The 17,897-nt window shown below is 41.5% G+C and overlaps 1 protein-coding gene across 1 annotated transcript in view; it reads left to right on the forward strand.

Annotated features, from left to right (window-relative positions):
* PLXNC1 (plexin C1) overlaps window positions 1-10,006 on the forward strand; it is a 131,945-nt gene extending 121,939 nt beyond the window's left edge. The window contains 5 exon segments of the mRNA XM_044280514.1: window positions 381-544; window positions 1,903-2,050; window positions 3,077-3,217; window positions 4,750-4,824; window positions 9,598-10,006. Coding sequence (XP_044136449.1) covers window positions 381-544; window positions 1,903-2,050; window positions 3,077-3,217; window positions 4,750-4,824; window positions 9,598-9,702 — 633 coding nt within the window. The 3' untranslated portion in view covers window positions 9,703-10,006.
* The last annotated feature ends 7,891 nt before the right edge of the window (window positions 10,007-17,897 follow it).

Raw genomic sequence — 17,897 nt, forward strand, 5'->3', positions numbered from 1 at the left:
GATCATGTGCCCAACAAAGGGGACCATGTGGTGCCCCTTTCAGGAGTCCAGGGTGATGTGCCCTGTGCAGTCACACATCCCTTCCCTAAGGCCAGCCCTGAATGGTGAAATCCATAATGGAAAGCTGCCAGATCCCTGGCTTATTCCAGATCTTTTGCTGTGTTTTTTCTGTTACTAGAAGGGGAACGGAAGAGCATTTCAGATGTGAACCTAGTCTTAGAGAAACATTTCACTGAAAACATGTAACATTGAATTTTTTTTTATACCGAATTCTAATATTCTATGCAAATCTGAACTCTAATTGGCAGTTCAGCTGTACTAATAAAATAACTGTTCTCACATCTGTTCCATTTCTCAAGTAACCAGTTGATCTCTTTTAGGTTGCTGTACATTCTGCTGTAGAGAAGCTGTTCAGAAGCATTTGGACAGTCCCTCACAATAAGCCTCCGATGGCCATAAAATACTTTTTTGATTTCTTGGATGCCCAAGTTACAATAAAAAAAATCACTGATCCTGATGTGGTACATATTTGGAAGACAAATAGGTATTTCTTCTTTGATATGTTGTTGAACATGCAAATAGCAAGTAACTAAATGTAATATTATCCTTTATATTTAACTGCAACAAATAGGGCAAGCTATGGATATAAAAACTGAAGCATGCCAATAATCTGTAGAAGATTTTCATTCTGTTTGTGAATGGGGTTTGTTAAAACTAAAAAGGGACATAACTATAACTGACTAGGTCCCACAGCAAATTATTGAACGCCCCCCGTCCCCTTAATGCAGACCTCAGGAGTGGTGAGTAATATCAGTGCTAGGACTAGTCACACCATACCCACCACTCCCTGGGACCTGAAAATAATATAATTTGTCCTCCTCTTTGGCTCCTTCCTAAGTTCGCACCCTATAGCATCCTCTCCCCCTGCTTCCATGGTAGCTATGCCCCTGATTACACATGTCAATGCAAGTCTATGGAGAGGGGAGGGACAGGAGTAAGCAGGAACTCTGAGACTGGCACAGCTACATAGAAAGGCTATAGCTCAGCACAAGTACTTCATTCACAACAATACAGATCAGTACTTCTCTGTGATGTCCTCTGTTATCCTGAGACTGCTTCTAAGTGAAATAGAGAAGTTAGGAAGAAGATTCTCCTCAATATTATATGTGCAGTTGGTTGCAACTAGTCTCTGCCCACCAAGTCTGAGAGAACTACAAGCCAGATATTCAGCATGCACATGGGGGAAATAGTGTTATTCCCCATGTACACACACTGAACTATTGATAAACGCAAAGTTTGTTAAAAGCTTATTGATGCTCGAAAATATGCTACAAATTTGTGATATGTATCAGCTGATACATAGTCATATTCCTAAACTTATTATTTTCATTCTCTATTATCCCTAGTTAGTACCCTTTTTGAGGCAAAAACTTAGTATGCCACCCCCCTACAAATAACTGGCATAAATACACTGATAAATTGGCCCCTGTAAATACATTTAGTACGTGATAAAACTGGCTATCTGCAGCCACCACTAGAGGGAGCTTAGTGCATAGGAGTTTATACATTTATGATTGTACTTGAAGGGGTTTTCTGGGATTACTATAGTGTTTAACAGGTATGCACATGTAATTGCCTGCCTCTACATCTTCCCATGCCTTTATTTTTCTTTTCTGATCACTATAAAAGAATAACTGTGGGAATAATCTACTAAAAGTTATGACACACAAACCTCTATTGGCAACTATTACTTTACATGTCCTCTCAATTAAACATAGAAATGATACAAATGACACAGATAAAGAGGGCCGCTTAGATAAATCTTGGGCACTACCTAATTTAGGATTACTTGGTTTTACCTGGGATACTCAGATATTGTGTTCTCGTTATGTTTTATTATAGTCTTCCTCTGCGGTTTTGGATTAATATATTGAAAAATCCACAATTTGTCTTGGACATAAAAAAGACAGCTCTTCTGGACATCTGCTTGTCAGTGATTGCTCAGGCTTTCATGGATGGATTTTCTCTTGCAGAGCATCAACTAGGAACGGTAATGTATAGCGGCATGCTGCGGTTTTATCTCCATCCAAAATTCTGGAACACTTAACTGAATGCCATATCCGGCATTTTTCCCCATTGACATGCATTAATGCTGGATCCGGCCCCAAGTATTCCGGCAAAACGGATCTGGCATTGCGGTCTGCAAAAAAAAATGCCGGATCCGTTTTTTCCAGATGACACTGGAGAGACGGATCCGGCATTTCCATGCATTTGAACAAATGCCATCAGTTTGCATGTGTTTTGACGGATCCGTCAAGCAGTTCCGGAGACGCAAGAGTGAAAGTACTCTTAGATGTCCAGGTTTAAATCAGGCATTTGTGGTGAACTTCAGAAGTCATATATTTTTGAGGTAATAGTGCGGGTCTGTTTAAAGAGGTTTTCTGGGATTTTGATACTGATGACCTATCCTCTGGTCCAACATCCAGGACCCCCGATGATCAGATGTTTGAGAAGGCACTGTTGCTCCAGTGACCACCGCGGCCTTCTCTGTGCTTACCAAGCACAGCGCCATACACTGAAGTGAATGGGGCTGAGCGCAATACCAAGCACAGCCACTATACAATGTATCAGTATCAAAATCCTGGAAAACCCCTTAAAAGCGGAAACCAATAGTTCCTCCTTACTGAGGTTCAATTTGCTCAGTATGTGTGGGGTGTTCACCTAATAATCTCTTTATATGACCTCATCTTGATTTCCAGATGGAAATCTGTCACCATGAAAATCATGGTTAAACCAGGCACAATGTATTGTAGGGCTAGCTCAGCTGAATGTAATAATACTTTTCACTTAGTGGTCCGTTGCTTCATTCTGGAAAAAAGTATTTTTACTGCATATGCAAATTAGCCATTAAGTGTACTGAGGGTAGGTCCAAGACATTCTGTGCACTTTAGGCTGAGTTCACATCACCGTTATTTTTCTGCCCTGTCCTGGGCCTTTTATTGAATTTAATGAATATGGAATTCATTTGTATGTGATAACCAATGTCACGTACTGTATATTCTATTTCTCTATTCAGTCAGCTCCAACTAACAAGCTCCTTTATGCAAAAGACATCCCTTTGTTCAAAGAAGAAGTTAAAGCTTACTATAAAGAAATTCGAGATACTCCTACATTATCCTCCACAGAGTTGACCGACTTCTTGACTTCAGAGTCAAAGGTAATAGCCAAGACAAGAGCACTTGCATATTTTCTGTACATATATGTATACTGTAATCCCTTAGTGTAGTTTACTAGATAAAGAGGAAATACAAAATGGAAATATCTGACAAAAAGGATTGTATGTGGTGTGTATTAATATGAATGTTTTAGTATAATAAAGAATAGTACATACAATACAGTAGTTATGCCCAGATGTGCCCCTTCACAGTAGTTATGCCCAGATGTGCCCCTTCGCAGTAGTTATGCCCACATTGAACCACCTCACAGTAGTTATGCCCACATTGTACCCCCTCACAGTAGTTATGCCCACATTGTACCCCCTCACAGTAGTTATGCTCACATGTGACCCTTCACAGTAGTTATGCCCAGATGTTACCCCTCAGAGTAGTTATGCCCAGATGTGCCTTCTTCACAGTAGTCATGCCCAGATGTACCCCTTTCACATTAGTTATGCCCAGAAATGTTCTTTTCACAGTAGTTATGCCCAGATGTGCACCTTTCACAGCAGTTATGGCCAGATGTGCCCCTTCATTGTAGTTATGCCCATATGTGCCCCCTCCTTCACAGTTGTTATGCCCAGATGTACCCCTTCACAATAGTTATGCCCAGATATGTGCCCTTTCACAATAGGTATGCCCAGATGTGCCCTTTAAGAATAGTTATGCCCAGATGTGCCCCTTCACACTAGTTATGCTAAGATATGTGGCCCCTTCACAGTAGACATGGCCAGATATGTACCCCCTTTACAGTAGTCATGCCCAGATATGTGCCCATTCATAGTAGTTATGCCCAGATATGTGCCCACTTCACAGGAAGAAAAAAAACTGTAAATACTCACCTAGTTCCTCCTAAGATCATCACAGCCCACCCTGTGCTCCCCAGCAGCAGGCAGGATACTGTCATACATCGTGTTGCTGTGCTGTGTAGAAGGAGGCTAATTCCCTGGTCTGCACCACTCCTCCTACACATCCCGGCAGTGTGAAGTGTCGGCAGCTGAGCTGAATGGTGAAGAAGGGAGAGAATGGCTTCCAGCTTCATTGTCACAAGCAACTGTGTCTGTGTCCTATGGATACAAAGACAGCCGAGAGCAAGACATACCTCAGCTGTTCCGGGACCGCAGGACAGCCACCGAAATCAGGGACTGCCCCGCGGGATCCAGGATGGTTGGGAAGTATGGATAAATGGTTAAATATTTCTACATTTATAGGAGAATGCTGTTACTTGGGGGTTTGTTGCAGATTTTGCAGTGGATTTCACTGGAAATTGTTATCCTGCAGATTTAAAATCTGTACCGCAGGCCAATTTCTGCACGTGTTCCATGCAGATTATTTATGTAGCGTGCAGACGAGATTCTTCATCCAATTTGCTGCTACAGTAAAATGCTGCAGATTTTCCTCCACTATTTTGTATATTGCCATTATGGACGTACCCTAATTGTTTTTGAATGTGCATCTGTGGATCAGAAGCCTTTTTCTATGTGGATAACAATAAACCACTTATACTGAACTGACGTTGTTTTCTACATTTCAGAAACATGAGAATGAATTTAAAGAAGATGTGGCTGTGAAGGAACTTTTTAAGTATATCGAGAAATACTTTGATGTGGTATGTAGACAATTATAATGTACTTTGTGGGGAATTTATTAAGACTGACATTTAACATTTTTAAGATGTTGCACATATTAACCATATTTTTTGAAACTGCACATATGGCATTATATGTTTGGTACAACATGATGAAACTGATGCAGATTACACTATTATTGCCTACAAAAATACTAGAATCTCTGGCAGGATGGCAAAACTGCCTGAGGAATGGAGCAGAAACAATGGGGGCATCTAGCAATGCATTTACGCCACTAATTTGGAGTAAATAAGTTGCAAATTATGGCGCACGCCATATGTGCACTATTCTGAAGTGGCAAGAAAAGGTGCAGGGCTTGGAGCTTAAAAAACTGGTACCAGGGTCAAAATTATATCTGTCAACGGCATTTAACATTAGATTTACCGGTATGTTCGCATAACTAAAATCTGCCGCTTGTAAAACAGTGTCAGGTCAGTAGGCTGAATTGCCTCTGTGTTAGGCCTCATGCACACGACCGTTATTTTGGTCCGCATCCGAGCCACAGTATTTGCAGCTCAGATGCGGGGACCCATTCACTATACCATAGTGCCGCCAGGGGGGATTGGCCATAGACCCTACAGGGAAATTTCCTGGTGGGCCGATGCCTAGGAGGTCCACCCAAGCCCTTATCATGGCTGCCAGCCGGGTTCATAAGGAATTGATTATCTCTTTTGCATCTGACCAGCAGCCACAGGTGCCCTCCTGAATTCAACTGTATTGACATTCTCAGGATAGCGATACAGTGGAATACTGTGGCATTGGTGGCAGTATTTTGTGCTGCACTTTGGTATTTGGTTTAGCTGGGGCAGTATATTGCTCAACACTATGGTATTGCTGGCCCCGCCTACTTATGTTGTTCCTAATTATGTTGTCCCATTTTCCATCAGATTGGGCCACTTTTACCTTTTTTTTCCAGGGCCATTTTTAGTTCCCAGTCAGCCCCTTAATACAGCACAAGATCCTGCCTCAACAGAATCAAATATCACAGTGCAGAGGGATGTCCGATAAGTTGGCTACCTGAATATAAACACAACATTTCAATGTAATCCCCCTTGACTTCAACACACTTATTCCACTTCGCCACTTTGACCAGATGATCTTCCAAAATCACGGCCTCCACTTTATGGCACATTTACTCTGAAGACGCTTCGACAGGTCGCCCTGAATGGGGGTCATCATCAATTGATTCCCTACCCAATTTAAACTGCTTCGCCCAAAACTTTATTTGGTAGTAGGAAGATACATCATCACCATATACAGAATTCATCCTTTCATGGATTTCTTTAGGCTTCTTTTTTTCCTTTGTAAGGAATTTAATCATGGAACGAAGCTCCAGATCCCTCACTTTCTTTGTACTGCACTTGCCCTCCTGTCACTTCCAACACTTTCATCAGACTGAACTGCTACTGTGTGTGTTACATGTCCAGACATGTCTCAACCTGCACAGACAAGGTAGCTCTCCAAGGGCTCATGCACACGACTAAAGCCTGTTTTGCGTTCCGCCTTTTTTACGTGTCCGTAATGCGGACAAGAACAGGACATGTTCTACATTTTTTCAGATGCCATGGAATGGATGGAATTTTGAGGCCCCTATGAAGTGAATGGGCCGTATCTGACCCGCAAAAAATGCAGATCAGATGCAGACAAAAAATGTGTTTGTGTGCATGAGCCCTAACACTAACAGAACATGCTGGGGTAGATAACTTATTGAACATCCCTTGTAATACTACCTCACCTGAGGAAGCGATACAGGTTAAATCAGGAGGGCACCTGCAGCCCCTGGCCAGATGCATAAGTACCTGACGTTTCTAACATTAAAGGGGCTGTCTGAGTTTTGTGGAAAATAAATAAATAAAGCAGTGTAAATCTGATGGTCAGCAATATATACATGCAGTTGCGTGTAACAACAATCTGTGGGGGCGTGTAACAACAATCTCTGAGGTTTTCCTCATAAATATTTGTGGGAATACCTTTCCCCTCCCCCTGCTCTGCAAAAGGAGTGAATAAAAGTGCTGCCCTGTCTGCAGCCTGACTGCTGGGATACTCATGTTGTATGTGTGGGACGACGTCCCAGACTCCCAGCTGTACAGTACAGTCGTGGCCAAAAGTTTTGAGAATTACATAAATATTGGAAATTGGAAAAGTTGCTGCTTAAGTTTTTATAATCGCAATTTGCATACACTCCAGAATGTTATGAAGAGTGATCAGATGAATTGCATAGTCCTTCTTTGCCATGAAAATTAACTTAATCCCCCCAAAAACTTTCTACTGCATTTCATTGCTGTCATTAAAGGACCTGCTGAGATCATTTCAGTAATCGTCTTGTTAACTCAGGTAAGAATGTTGACGAGCACAAGGCTGGAGATCATTATGTCAGGCTGATTGGGTTAAAATGGCAGACTTGACCTGTTAAAAGGAGGGTGAAGCTTGAAATCATTGTTCTTCCATTGTTAACCATGGTGACCTGCAAAGAAACGCGTGCAGCCATCATTGCATAAAAATGGCTTCACAGGCAAGGATATTGTGGCTACTAAGATTGCATTTCAATCAACAATTTATAGGATCATCAAGAACTTCAAGGAAAGAGGTTCAATTCTTGTTAAGAAGGCTTCAGGCGTCGGCGTCCAAGAAAGTCCAGCAAGCTCCAGGATCGTCTCCTAAAGAGGATTCAGCTGCAGGATCGGAGTGCCACCAATGCAGAGCTTGCTCAGGAATGGCAGCAGGCAGATGTGAGCGCATCTGCACGCACAGTGAGGCGAAGACTTTTGGAAGATGGCCTGGTGTCAAGAAGGGCAGCAAAGAAGCCACTTCTCTCCAAAAAAAACATCAGGGACAGATTGATCTTCTGCAGAAAATATGGTGAATGGACTGCTGAGGACTGGGGCAAAGGCATATTCTCAGATGAAGCCCTTTTTCCGATTGTTTGGGGCATCAGGAAAAAGGCTTGTCCGGAGAAGAAAAGGTGAGCGCTACCATCAGTCCTGTGTCATGCCAACAGTAAAGCATCCTGAGACCATTCATGTGTGGGGTTGCTTCTCATCCAAGGGAGTGGGCTCACTCACAATTTTGCCCAAAAACACAGCCATGAATAAAGAATGGTACCAAAACACCCTCCAACAGCAACTTCTTCCAACAATCCAACAACAGTTTGGTGAAGAACAATGCCTTTTTTCAGCACGATGGAGCACCGTGCCATAAGGCAAAAGTGATAACTAAGTGGCTCGGGGACCAAAATGTTGACATTTTGGGTCCATGGCCTGGAAACTCCCCAGATCTTAATCCCATTGAGAACTTGTGGTCAATCCTCAAGAGGCGAGTGGACAAACAAAACCCCACTAATTCTGACAAACTCCAAGAAGTGATTATGAAAGAATGGGTTGCTATCAGTCAGGAATTGGCCCAGAAGTTGATTGAGAGCATGCCCAGTCGAGTTGCAGAGGTCCTGAAAAAGAAGGGCCAACACTGCAAATACTGACTCTTTGCATAAATGTCATGTAATTGTCGATAAAAGCCTTTGAAACGTATGAAGTGCGTGTAATTATATTTCACTACATCACAGAAACAACTGAAACAAAGATCTAAAAGCAGTTTAGCAGCATACTGTGAAAACTAATATTTGTGTCATTCTCAAAACTTTTGGCCACGACTGTACAATGACGCACACAGGTGTACAATGCTCTGCAGACACCTCCTCACAGCCAGCAGAAGAGTACAGAGGAAAGACCTACTTTAGTCTTTGTCAGCTCTGTGTTTGCAGGGTGAGGAGGGAAGATCCTGTATAGAGCATTTGTCTCTTCAGTGCCCAGAGAAGAGGAAACCCTGCATCTGCTTAGTACCTGATTCTGTGCTGCCGATGGTAGAAGTGGTTAAACTTTGCGGAAGAATCCAGTAGGAGGGGAGACACAGGGCAGATCCGGCAGTGCTGGGATCCGTGGCTTGTCACTTCAACCAGCACAGTCTTCACAGGGAGGTTCGGTGCACCAAGGGAGACCTGCTCCTCCTGCTCCCTCAGCTTCTTTCCCTGCTCTGATGACATTCCGTGCACAAGCCTGACATCACAGGTCATGTGACCTCAGCTCACTAGGAGAACAGGGCCACTGTAGATGAAGGAAGTGAACTGAAAACCCATTACATTTGTTTAGTTAGAAACATACAAAGAACAAAAAAATAACCTGGGCAACACCTCTAATACTGTGGTGGATTTCTGATGCATGTAAATAGGGTTGGAGAAACCCCATTTATAAGCATGGGATGTGGATTTCACAAAGATAAGGCACAGAATCCAAACTAAGGCCTGCATGAAACTGACATGTGTGAATATACCATTAGATGTTGAAAGGATGGCTTAATTGGCACTGGCTTCCTTTCACAGACAAACATTATTTAGTTTTGTACACAATGTAAAAGAGAACCTGTTTGAGCTGCAGACGGCATGTCATAGAGCAGGAGACGGTCCTATCAGTGATGACAGGCTTCCCTCTATGACTGTGTATACACAGATAGCTGTCAGTCACTGATAGGACCGTCTCCTTGGCTTCAAAGACCAGAACAAGCAGGAATTTAAATGTGTAAAATACAAGTTTTACTGAATATTTTCCTACAAAATTATATATTGATCTGCTTAGCTCTATAAAATGCTGCTTGCATATTAATTCACATTTCATGGTGACAGGTTCCCGTTAAAGTCTTGGCAGTAACATGGTGATAGAATGGATTGGGATAGTTACTGTTTTCCTAATTTACTTACATTTCAGATTATAAGCACCCTGGAGAAGGAGACTGGCTTTGACTCAGAAGTGAAGGAGTTGCAGAAGCTGAAAAAAATACTTGCAGACAAAAATAAATGTGCGTGGGAATAGTGACGCCACAAGTATATGCAGCATTGATCCTTAATCTACATGGACAGATGAAAGTCTGGCTTTTAGATCTGAAGATTTTATATATATATATATATATATATATATATATATATATATATATATATATATATATATATATATATATATACACACATTTTAAAATATATGCTGCTTACTTCATATTGTGAACTCTGCTTTACAATTAAGTTATCGTTTCTATTTTCCTGGAAATCTTGAATAACAAAATGTTATTATAAATGTAATATTGTAAATTCTCAAAAAATAAAAAGTATAGGAAAAGACAGCTTACTCGTCTCTTTGCCATTCTTTAGAAAAATGGGCAGAATGACTAGAAGACTTTTTTTGCTTGCTTGATAATGAGGAAAGGAGAGGACTAAGGAGGTTAAAAAGTGCCCATGTTGCCATAAATGGTGCATAGGTGTAGATGCCTCCTCTAGGACACTCTTCTGGATAATGGGATCCTGTGATCCCCGTACATCGACTGTGCAGCAGCTTTCTCTGTTGAATTGAATAGACATCTTGGTACAAATGTCTCGAGTGGAGTGAATGACAGGTATGGACTGGTTGCCAGGGATGTCTTCCTTGGTTATTGTTTAGGTAACACCTCTTTACCTCTGTAAAACTTTGTAAAAACCAAGTGTGAAACTGATGTACCACTCATACTGAATAGATTTCACAGCATGCATATCATATTGTCTATTGTGATACACACAAGCTCCACTCCTTTCTGTGGCCAGCCCCTTCCTCATTGTCACAGCCCTATCAATCAAAGCAGCCAGGGAGAGGCTGTCCACAAAAAAGAGTGGAGCTTGGGTACAACAAGAGCAATGGCGACGTCCTCATTGCACCAAAGACCTAATTTACATAATAGGAAAAAGTATCATAACTCAGGAACGGAACCTTAGATCAACAAAAAAAAACATGGGCCTACAGAATTGAATAAATGGCAAACCCAAACTATAATACTCCTGCTGCCTGTCAGTCAGAACATTAGCAAAGCCAGTCTCCTGCAAAGACAGCCTGTATTATGTGATCATCTTGGGAAATTGTGACTTTTTTTTTTAATTTTTTTTATAGCTGCCCTGCTTTAGTGTAAAATTGTTACCACTTAAAGAATTGTATAATAGTATATGAACTTATAATCTTACATTTTATAAATCAAATTTTTTGGTTGGCGAGCTCCAAAAGCTTACTGAAGTATAAAAGTGTAAAGGACCTAAATTGCCATGTTTTCTAAGGGCACATGCAAATCTTCATATTGTACTTCCCTACTACCCCAGAGTAGTACCAAGCAAAAAAATAGCACCCATAGTAGTCTGTGGGTCCTTGAAAAAGTTGTCCTTGAATAACCATGGCCAGGAGAGACGAAATGACAAATGACCAAGCGGCCGACACTCCACTGTTTCCATAATTTTTATGAGGTTGCTGATGAGGCGGGTATCACAGGTGTCTTAACGATACCCAGGGAGCGCCACAGAGTCTCCAGTAATGGCGATAAAATTTGGCAGTTATAGTGGAATACACTATGAAAAAGTTACACTTACTTCACCGGGGAGGAGGGTATAGGATAAAGCTCAAGACACCTATACCTCAACCTCCCCCGCCGAGGTCGCTTCAAATGATGTAGTAATAGCTTCCTGGTCCCCAAAAGGATGACACCGGGGCTCCAATATGGTTAGGAAGTCTTTTATTAATTCAGCTCGACGCGTTTCGGGAATATATCCCTTTTTCAAGAGCATATACATATAACACAAAGACACAAACTTATATAGGGGAATACAAACACATGGTATAGGGTCATCCTCCTTAGGGGAGGGGAAAAGGTCAAAGGAATGGGGTTACTTCCTGTCCATTGTTTCATCCACTGCTTGTAGTCAGAAAAACCCGATCTCTTCAAGAGATTCCTATTAGTTTTTTGTAAAGAATTCCCAATATATTCATAAATAGGCAGTATTTAAATGCCTGTCCCTAAAAATCAAAGAAGTGCCATGCGTTCCACCGTGGAACGCAAAAGTTTCCCCAGTCTATATGACATTATGGAGCTCAGTATTGAGCTTGGGGCAGATGGAGACATGCCTCCTAGGTGTTGGTGAGTCGATGCGCTTCAATCTGTGAGCACATCGACTGGGGCTATTAATGGTGTGGGGCTTTGCTTTGGAGAAAATGCTCCGATGCGTTCCACTGTGGAACGCACCAGACAGGAAGTGAACTATATCAGTTCTGATGCGTTCCACAGTGGAACGCATCGGACAGGAAGCAGTCTGCATCGGCTACAAAGCGCTCCACTGCGGAGGACAGGGGCGGATTTGAGACAAGAAAAGTACGCCCCATTCACCTGAAAGTGGGAGGGTAGATGTGTTTCATCTGTGGGTGGGCAATACTGTTCCATAAACATATAGGGATATACAAATAGATATCAAATATATATGCATATAAGTGAGATTGGATGTGTGAAGGAAATAAGAACTATACATAAATAAATAAATAGATTACTTAAAAAGTAAAATAAAATAAAGAACAGACACCTATAAAATATATATAATATATAAAAATATACATGATATATACATGAGAGGAGGGTACCTAAAATATAGATAATCAAGGGATTCGCTTAAGCCAAAAGGAATTAGGGTATTAAAACGGAAAATCCAATACATCTCCTTCCTACACAGTTGTTGGAAGGATTTCGGGACCCATTCAATGGGAGTCAGACGTAGGAGTGATGTGTCGCCATCATGTTTCTGTGCAAAGTGTCTTGAGATACTATGCTTGTCATACTTTTTCCGAATATTGGAGCGGTGGGAATTAAGTCTTTCTCGGATGCTTTGGGTGGTCCGACCTACAGTACAGACCAAAAGTTTGGACACACCTTCTCATTCAAAGAGTTTTCTTTATTTTCATGACTATGAAAATTGTAGATTCACACTGAATGCATCAAAACTATGAATTAACACATGTGGAATTATATACATAAACAAAAAAGTGTGAAACAACTGAAAATATGTCATATTCTAGGTTCTTTAAAGTAGCCACCTGATTGCTGCTTTGCACACTCTTGGCATTCTCTTGATGAGCTTCAAGATGTAGTCACCGGAAATGGTCTTCCAACAGTCTTGAAGGAGTTCCCAGAGATGCTTAGCACTTGTTGGCCCTTTTGCCTTCACTCTGCGGTCCAGCTCACCCCAAACCATCTCGATTGGGTTCAGGTCGGGTGACTTTGGAGGCCAGGTCATCTGGCGCAGCACCCCATCACTCTCCTTCATGGTCAAATAGCCCTTACACAGCCTGGAGGTGTGTTTGGGGTCATTGTCCTGTTGAAAAATAAATGATGGTCCAACTAAACGCAAACCAGTTGGAATAGCATGCCGCTGCAAGATGCTGTGGTAGCCATGCTGGTTCAGTATGCCTTCAATTTTGAATAAATCCCCAACAGTGTCACCAGCAAAGCACCATCACACCTCCTCCACCATGCTTCACGGTGGGAACCAGGCATGTAGAGTCCATCCGTTCACCTCTTCTGCGTCGCACAAAGACACGGTGGTTGGAACCAAAGATCTCAAATTTGGACTCATCAGACCAAAGCACAGATTTCCACTGGTCTAATGTCCATTCCTTGTGTTCTTTAGCCCAAACAAGTCTCTTCTGCTTGTTTCCTGTCCTTAGCAGTGGTTTCCTAGCAGATATTCTACCATGAAGGCCTGATTCACACAGTCTCCTCTTAACAGTTGTTCTAGAGATGTGTCTGCTGCTAGAACTCTGTGTGGCATTGACCTGGTCTCTAATCTGAGCTGCTGTTAACCTGCGATTTCTGAGGCTGGTGACTCGGATGAACTTATCCTCCGCAGCAGAGGTGACTCTTGGTCTTCCTTTCCTGGGGCGGTCCGCATGTGAGCCAGTTTCTTTGTGGCGCTTGATGGTTTTTGTGACTGCACTTGGGGACACTTTCAAAGTTTTCCCAATTTTTTGGACTGACTGACCTTCATTTCTTAAAGTAATGATGGCCACTCGTTTGTCTTTACTTAGCTGCTTTTTTCTTGCCATAATATAAATTCTAACAGTCTATTCAGTAGGACTATCAGCTGTGTATCCACCTGACTTCTCCATAACGCAACTGATGGTCCCAACCCCATTTATAAGGCAAGAAATCTCACTTATTAAGCCTGACAGGGCACACCTGTGAAGTGAAAACCATTTCAGGTGACGACCTCTTGAAGCTCGTCAAGAGAAGGTGGCTACTTTGAAGAACCTAGAATATGACATATTTTCAGTTGTTTCACACTTTTTTGTTATGTATATAATTCCACATGTGTTAATTCATAGTTTTGATGCCTTCAGTGTGAACCTACAATTTTCATAGTCATGAAAATAAAGAAAACTCTTTGAATGAGAAGGTGTCTAAACTTTTGGTCTGTACTGTATATACTGTAGCCCACAAGGCCATTCCAGCATGTAGACTATATTTGTAGTGCCACAGTCCATGTAACTCGAAATGGGGACTTTTTCTTTCGAGGAGTTGATGGTAACCTAATTTGCGCCATGGGTGATGGTGAGGCAGCATTTGCACCGTGTGTGCCCACGTTTGTAAGATCCCTTGGGTTTCTCTACAGATCCCAGGGGTTTTATTCTGAAAATAGTGGCAGTACTAAGTTTATTTAGCTTCGGACGGGATGGTGCTAGAATCTGCTTTAAAGTCTTGGCTCTACGGAATGTCATGTGTGGTATCTTTGGTATTGATTTACTCAAAATGGGGTCCTTTAATAGTAAAGGCCAGTGTTGTTTTAAAATTGCTGTAATTGAGTTGTGAGATGATGTGTATCGGGTGATGAAATTATAAATATACTGATTGTTCTCACTGGGTTGCGTTTGATGTTTCGGTCGTAGACACTCTGTCTGGGTAGTTTTCCCGACTTTATTGATGGAATCTGAAATCAGGCCCTCTGGATATCCCTTCTCTAAAAACCTAGACTCTATAATTTTTAGTTGATCTCTTAGAGTCGCATCGTTGGAGCAGTTTTTTCTGACCCGCCTCATTTGGCCATACGGTATATTCCGTTTCCACTTGTGGTAGTGGCAGCTTTTGTAATCCAAATAGCTGTTGACATCGACTTCTTTAAAGTATGTGCTCGTCTCAATTCTATTATTGTTGATGGTTAATTTCAAATCGAGGAAGACGGTAGTCGAGGGATCCATCTGCGCAGTGAATTTCAAATTCCAATCATTGTGATTAATGTATGAAATGAAATTGTCTAATGTGTCTTTGTCCTTCCCAGATGAAAATGATGTCATCGATGTACTGTCTATAAAGTTTAATGTTGGGATGGTCCAGTAGGCCAAACATTTCTTCGAATGCCCCCATGAACAAATTAGCGTAGGATGGCGTAAATTTCATGCCCATCGCTGTTCCACGGTTTTGAATATAAAAACCATCGTTATAGGTAAAATAATTATGATTTAGGATAAAATTTATTGAATCTAAAATAAAACGAATTTGTTTAGGTTGCATATAGGGGTCCATAAAAAGAAACTTATTGATTGCTTGAATGCCCAAAGTGTGTATGATATTACTGTACAGAGAAGACACGTCTAAAGTTACCCATATCATCTCCTTACACCATTTGAAGTTTTTCAATATTGTGATAAGTTGACTGGAGTCTCGTAGATAAGATGGTAGATTTACTACAAACTGGATTCTAAAAAAGTTGGGTCGCTAAACAAATTGTGAATAAAAACTGAATGCAATGATGTGGAGATGGCAAATGTCAATATTTTATTTGTAATAGAACGTAGATGACAGATCAAACGTTTAATCCGAGTAAATGTATCATTTTAAAGGAAAAATACGTTGATTAAAATTTTCACAGTGTCAACAAATCCCCAAAAAGTTGGAACAAGTAGCAATAAGAGGCTGGAAAAAGTAAATTTGAGCATAACGAAGAGCTGGAAGACCAATTAACACTAATTAGGTCAATTGGCAACATGATTGGGTATAAAAAGAGCTTCTAAGAGTGGCAGTGTCTCTCAGAAGCCAAGATGGGTAGAGGATCACCAATTCCCACAATGTTGCGCAGAAAGATAGTGGAGCAATATCAGAAAGGTGTTACCCAGCGAAAAATTGCAAAGACTTTGCATCTATCATCATCAACTGTGCATAACATCATCCGAAGATTCAGAGAATCTGGAACAATCTCTGTGCGTAAGGGTCAAGACCGTAAAACCATACTGGATGCCCGTGATCTCTGGGCCCTTAAACGACACTGCACCACAAACAGGAATGCTACTGTAAAGGAAATCACAGAATGTGCTAAGGAATACTTCCAGAAACCATTGTCAGTGAACACAATCCACCGTGCCATCCGCCGTTGCCAGCTGAAACTCTACAGTGCAAAGAAGAAGCCATTTCTAAGCAAGATCCACAAGCTCGGGCGTTTTCACTGGGCCAGGGATCATTTAAAATGGAGTATGGCAAAATGGAAGACTGTTCTGTGGTCAGACGAGTCATGATTCAAAGTTCTTTTTGGAAATCTGGGACGGCATGTCATCCGGACCAAAGAGGACAAGGACAACCCAAGTTGTTATCAACGCTCAGTTCAGAAGCCTGCATCTCTGATGGTATGGGGTTGCATGAGTGCGTGTGGCATGGGCAGCTTGCATGTCTGGAAAGGCACCATCAATGCAGAAAAATATATTCAGTTCTAGAACAACATATGCTCCCATCCAGACGTCATCTCTTTCAGGGAAGACCCTGCATTTTTCTACAAGATAATGCCAGACCACATTCTGCATCAATCACAACATCATGGCTGCGTAGGAGAAGGATCCGGGTACTGAAATGGCCAGTCTGCAGTCCAGATCTTTCACCTATAGAGAACATTTGGCGCATCATAAAGAGGAATGTGCAACAAAGAAGGCCCAAGACGATTGAACAGTTAGAGGCCTGTATTAGACAAGAATGGGAGAGCATTCCTATTTCTAAACTTGAGAAACTGGTCTCCTCGGTCCCCAGACGTCTGTTGAGTGTTGTAAGAAGGGGAGATGCCACACAGTGGTGAAAATGGCCTTGTCCCAACTTTTTGGGGATTTGTTGACACCATGAAATTCTGATTCAACATATTTTTCCCTTAAAATGGCACATTTTCTCAGTTTAAACTTTTGTTCCGTGATTTATGTTCTATTCTGAATAAAATATTAGAAGTTGGCACCTCCACATCATTGCATTCAGTTTTTATTCACGATTTGTATAGTGTCCCAACTTTTTTGGAATCCGGTTTGTACATATTTCTGTAGGAGACAATCAATATAAGCGGAGAGGTTGGATGTGATAGGGTCTATCCCTGATATTATTGGTCGACCGGGAGGATTGGTCAGTGATTTGTGAATTTTCGGTAGATAATAGAAATATGGTATACACGGATGTTCTATCAAGAGATGTTTCCTTTCTTTTTTTGTAATGATGTTATCCGTGTATCCTTTTTCTATAAGGCCCTCTAGTTGTTTTTTATAGGAAGTTGTGGGGTCTGTTTGGAGTTTGCTGTAGTATATGGTGTCTGAGAGTATGTTCATGGCCTCTCTGTGGTAATCTTCTGTATTCAAGATCACTACCCCCCCTCCCTTGTCTGCATTTTTGATAACTATGTAGCGGTTTCGGGACAGTTCGATCATGGCCTTTTTGGGGTTTTTTGAAAGGTTGTGTCCACCGGAAGGTGTACCGTTGTTTTTCTCTGAAAAGGACAGTTTTAGGACGTTCAAAACTAGATTGTAGAAGGTCTCGATGTGGGACCCTCTGCTCTCCAGAGGATAATAGTTGGATTTGGGCTTGAGGGATGAATGTATGGGAGTGAGAAAAAGTTATTCGACTAGGTTATCAACATCAACATCAACATCGTCCTCGCTTGAAATGACCTTCGGAGGTGATCAGTGGATGGTTGGCCTAATCATGAAATGACGTTGTAGTGTAAGTTTACGGATGTACTGATATAAATCAACAAACAGTTCGAAGAGGTCTGGGTTATTATTAGGGCAGAATGATAGACCTCTACTTAAAATTTCAATTTCCTCTTTGTTTAAAATATGTTGCGAGAGGTTAAATTTACCTTTGGACCTCAGATGCTCCGGTGGATAGTCTACGTTACACAGTGAGGTGGGCACATTTTTTTGCTGGCAGGATCCCTTGTTCC

Source organism: Bufo gargarizans, chromosome 2 (genome assembly GCF_014858855.1).
Source record: "Bufo gargarizans isolate SCDJY-AF-19 chromosome 2, ASM1485885v1, whole genome shotgun sequence".
Taxonomy (NCBI): domain Eukaryota; kingdom Metazoa; phylum Chordata; class Amphibia; order Anura; family Bufonidae; genus Bufo; species Bufo gargarizans.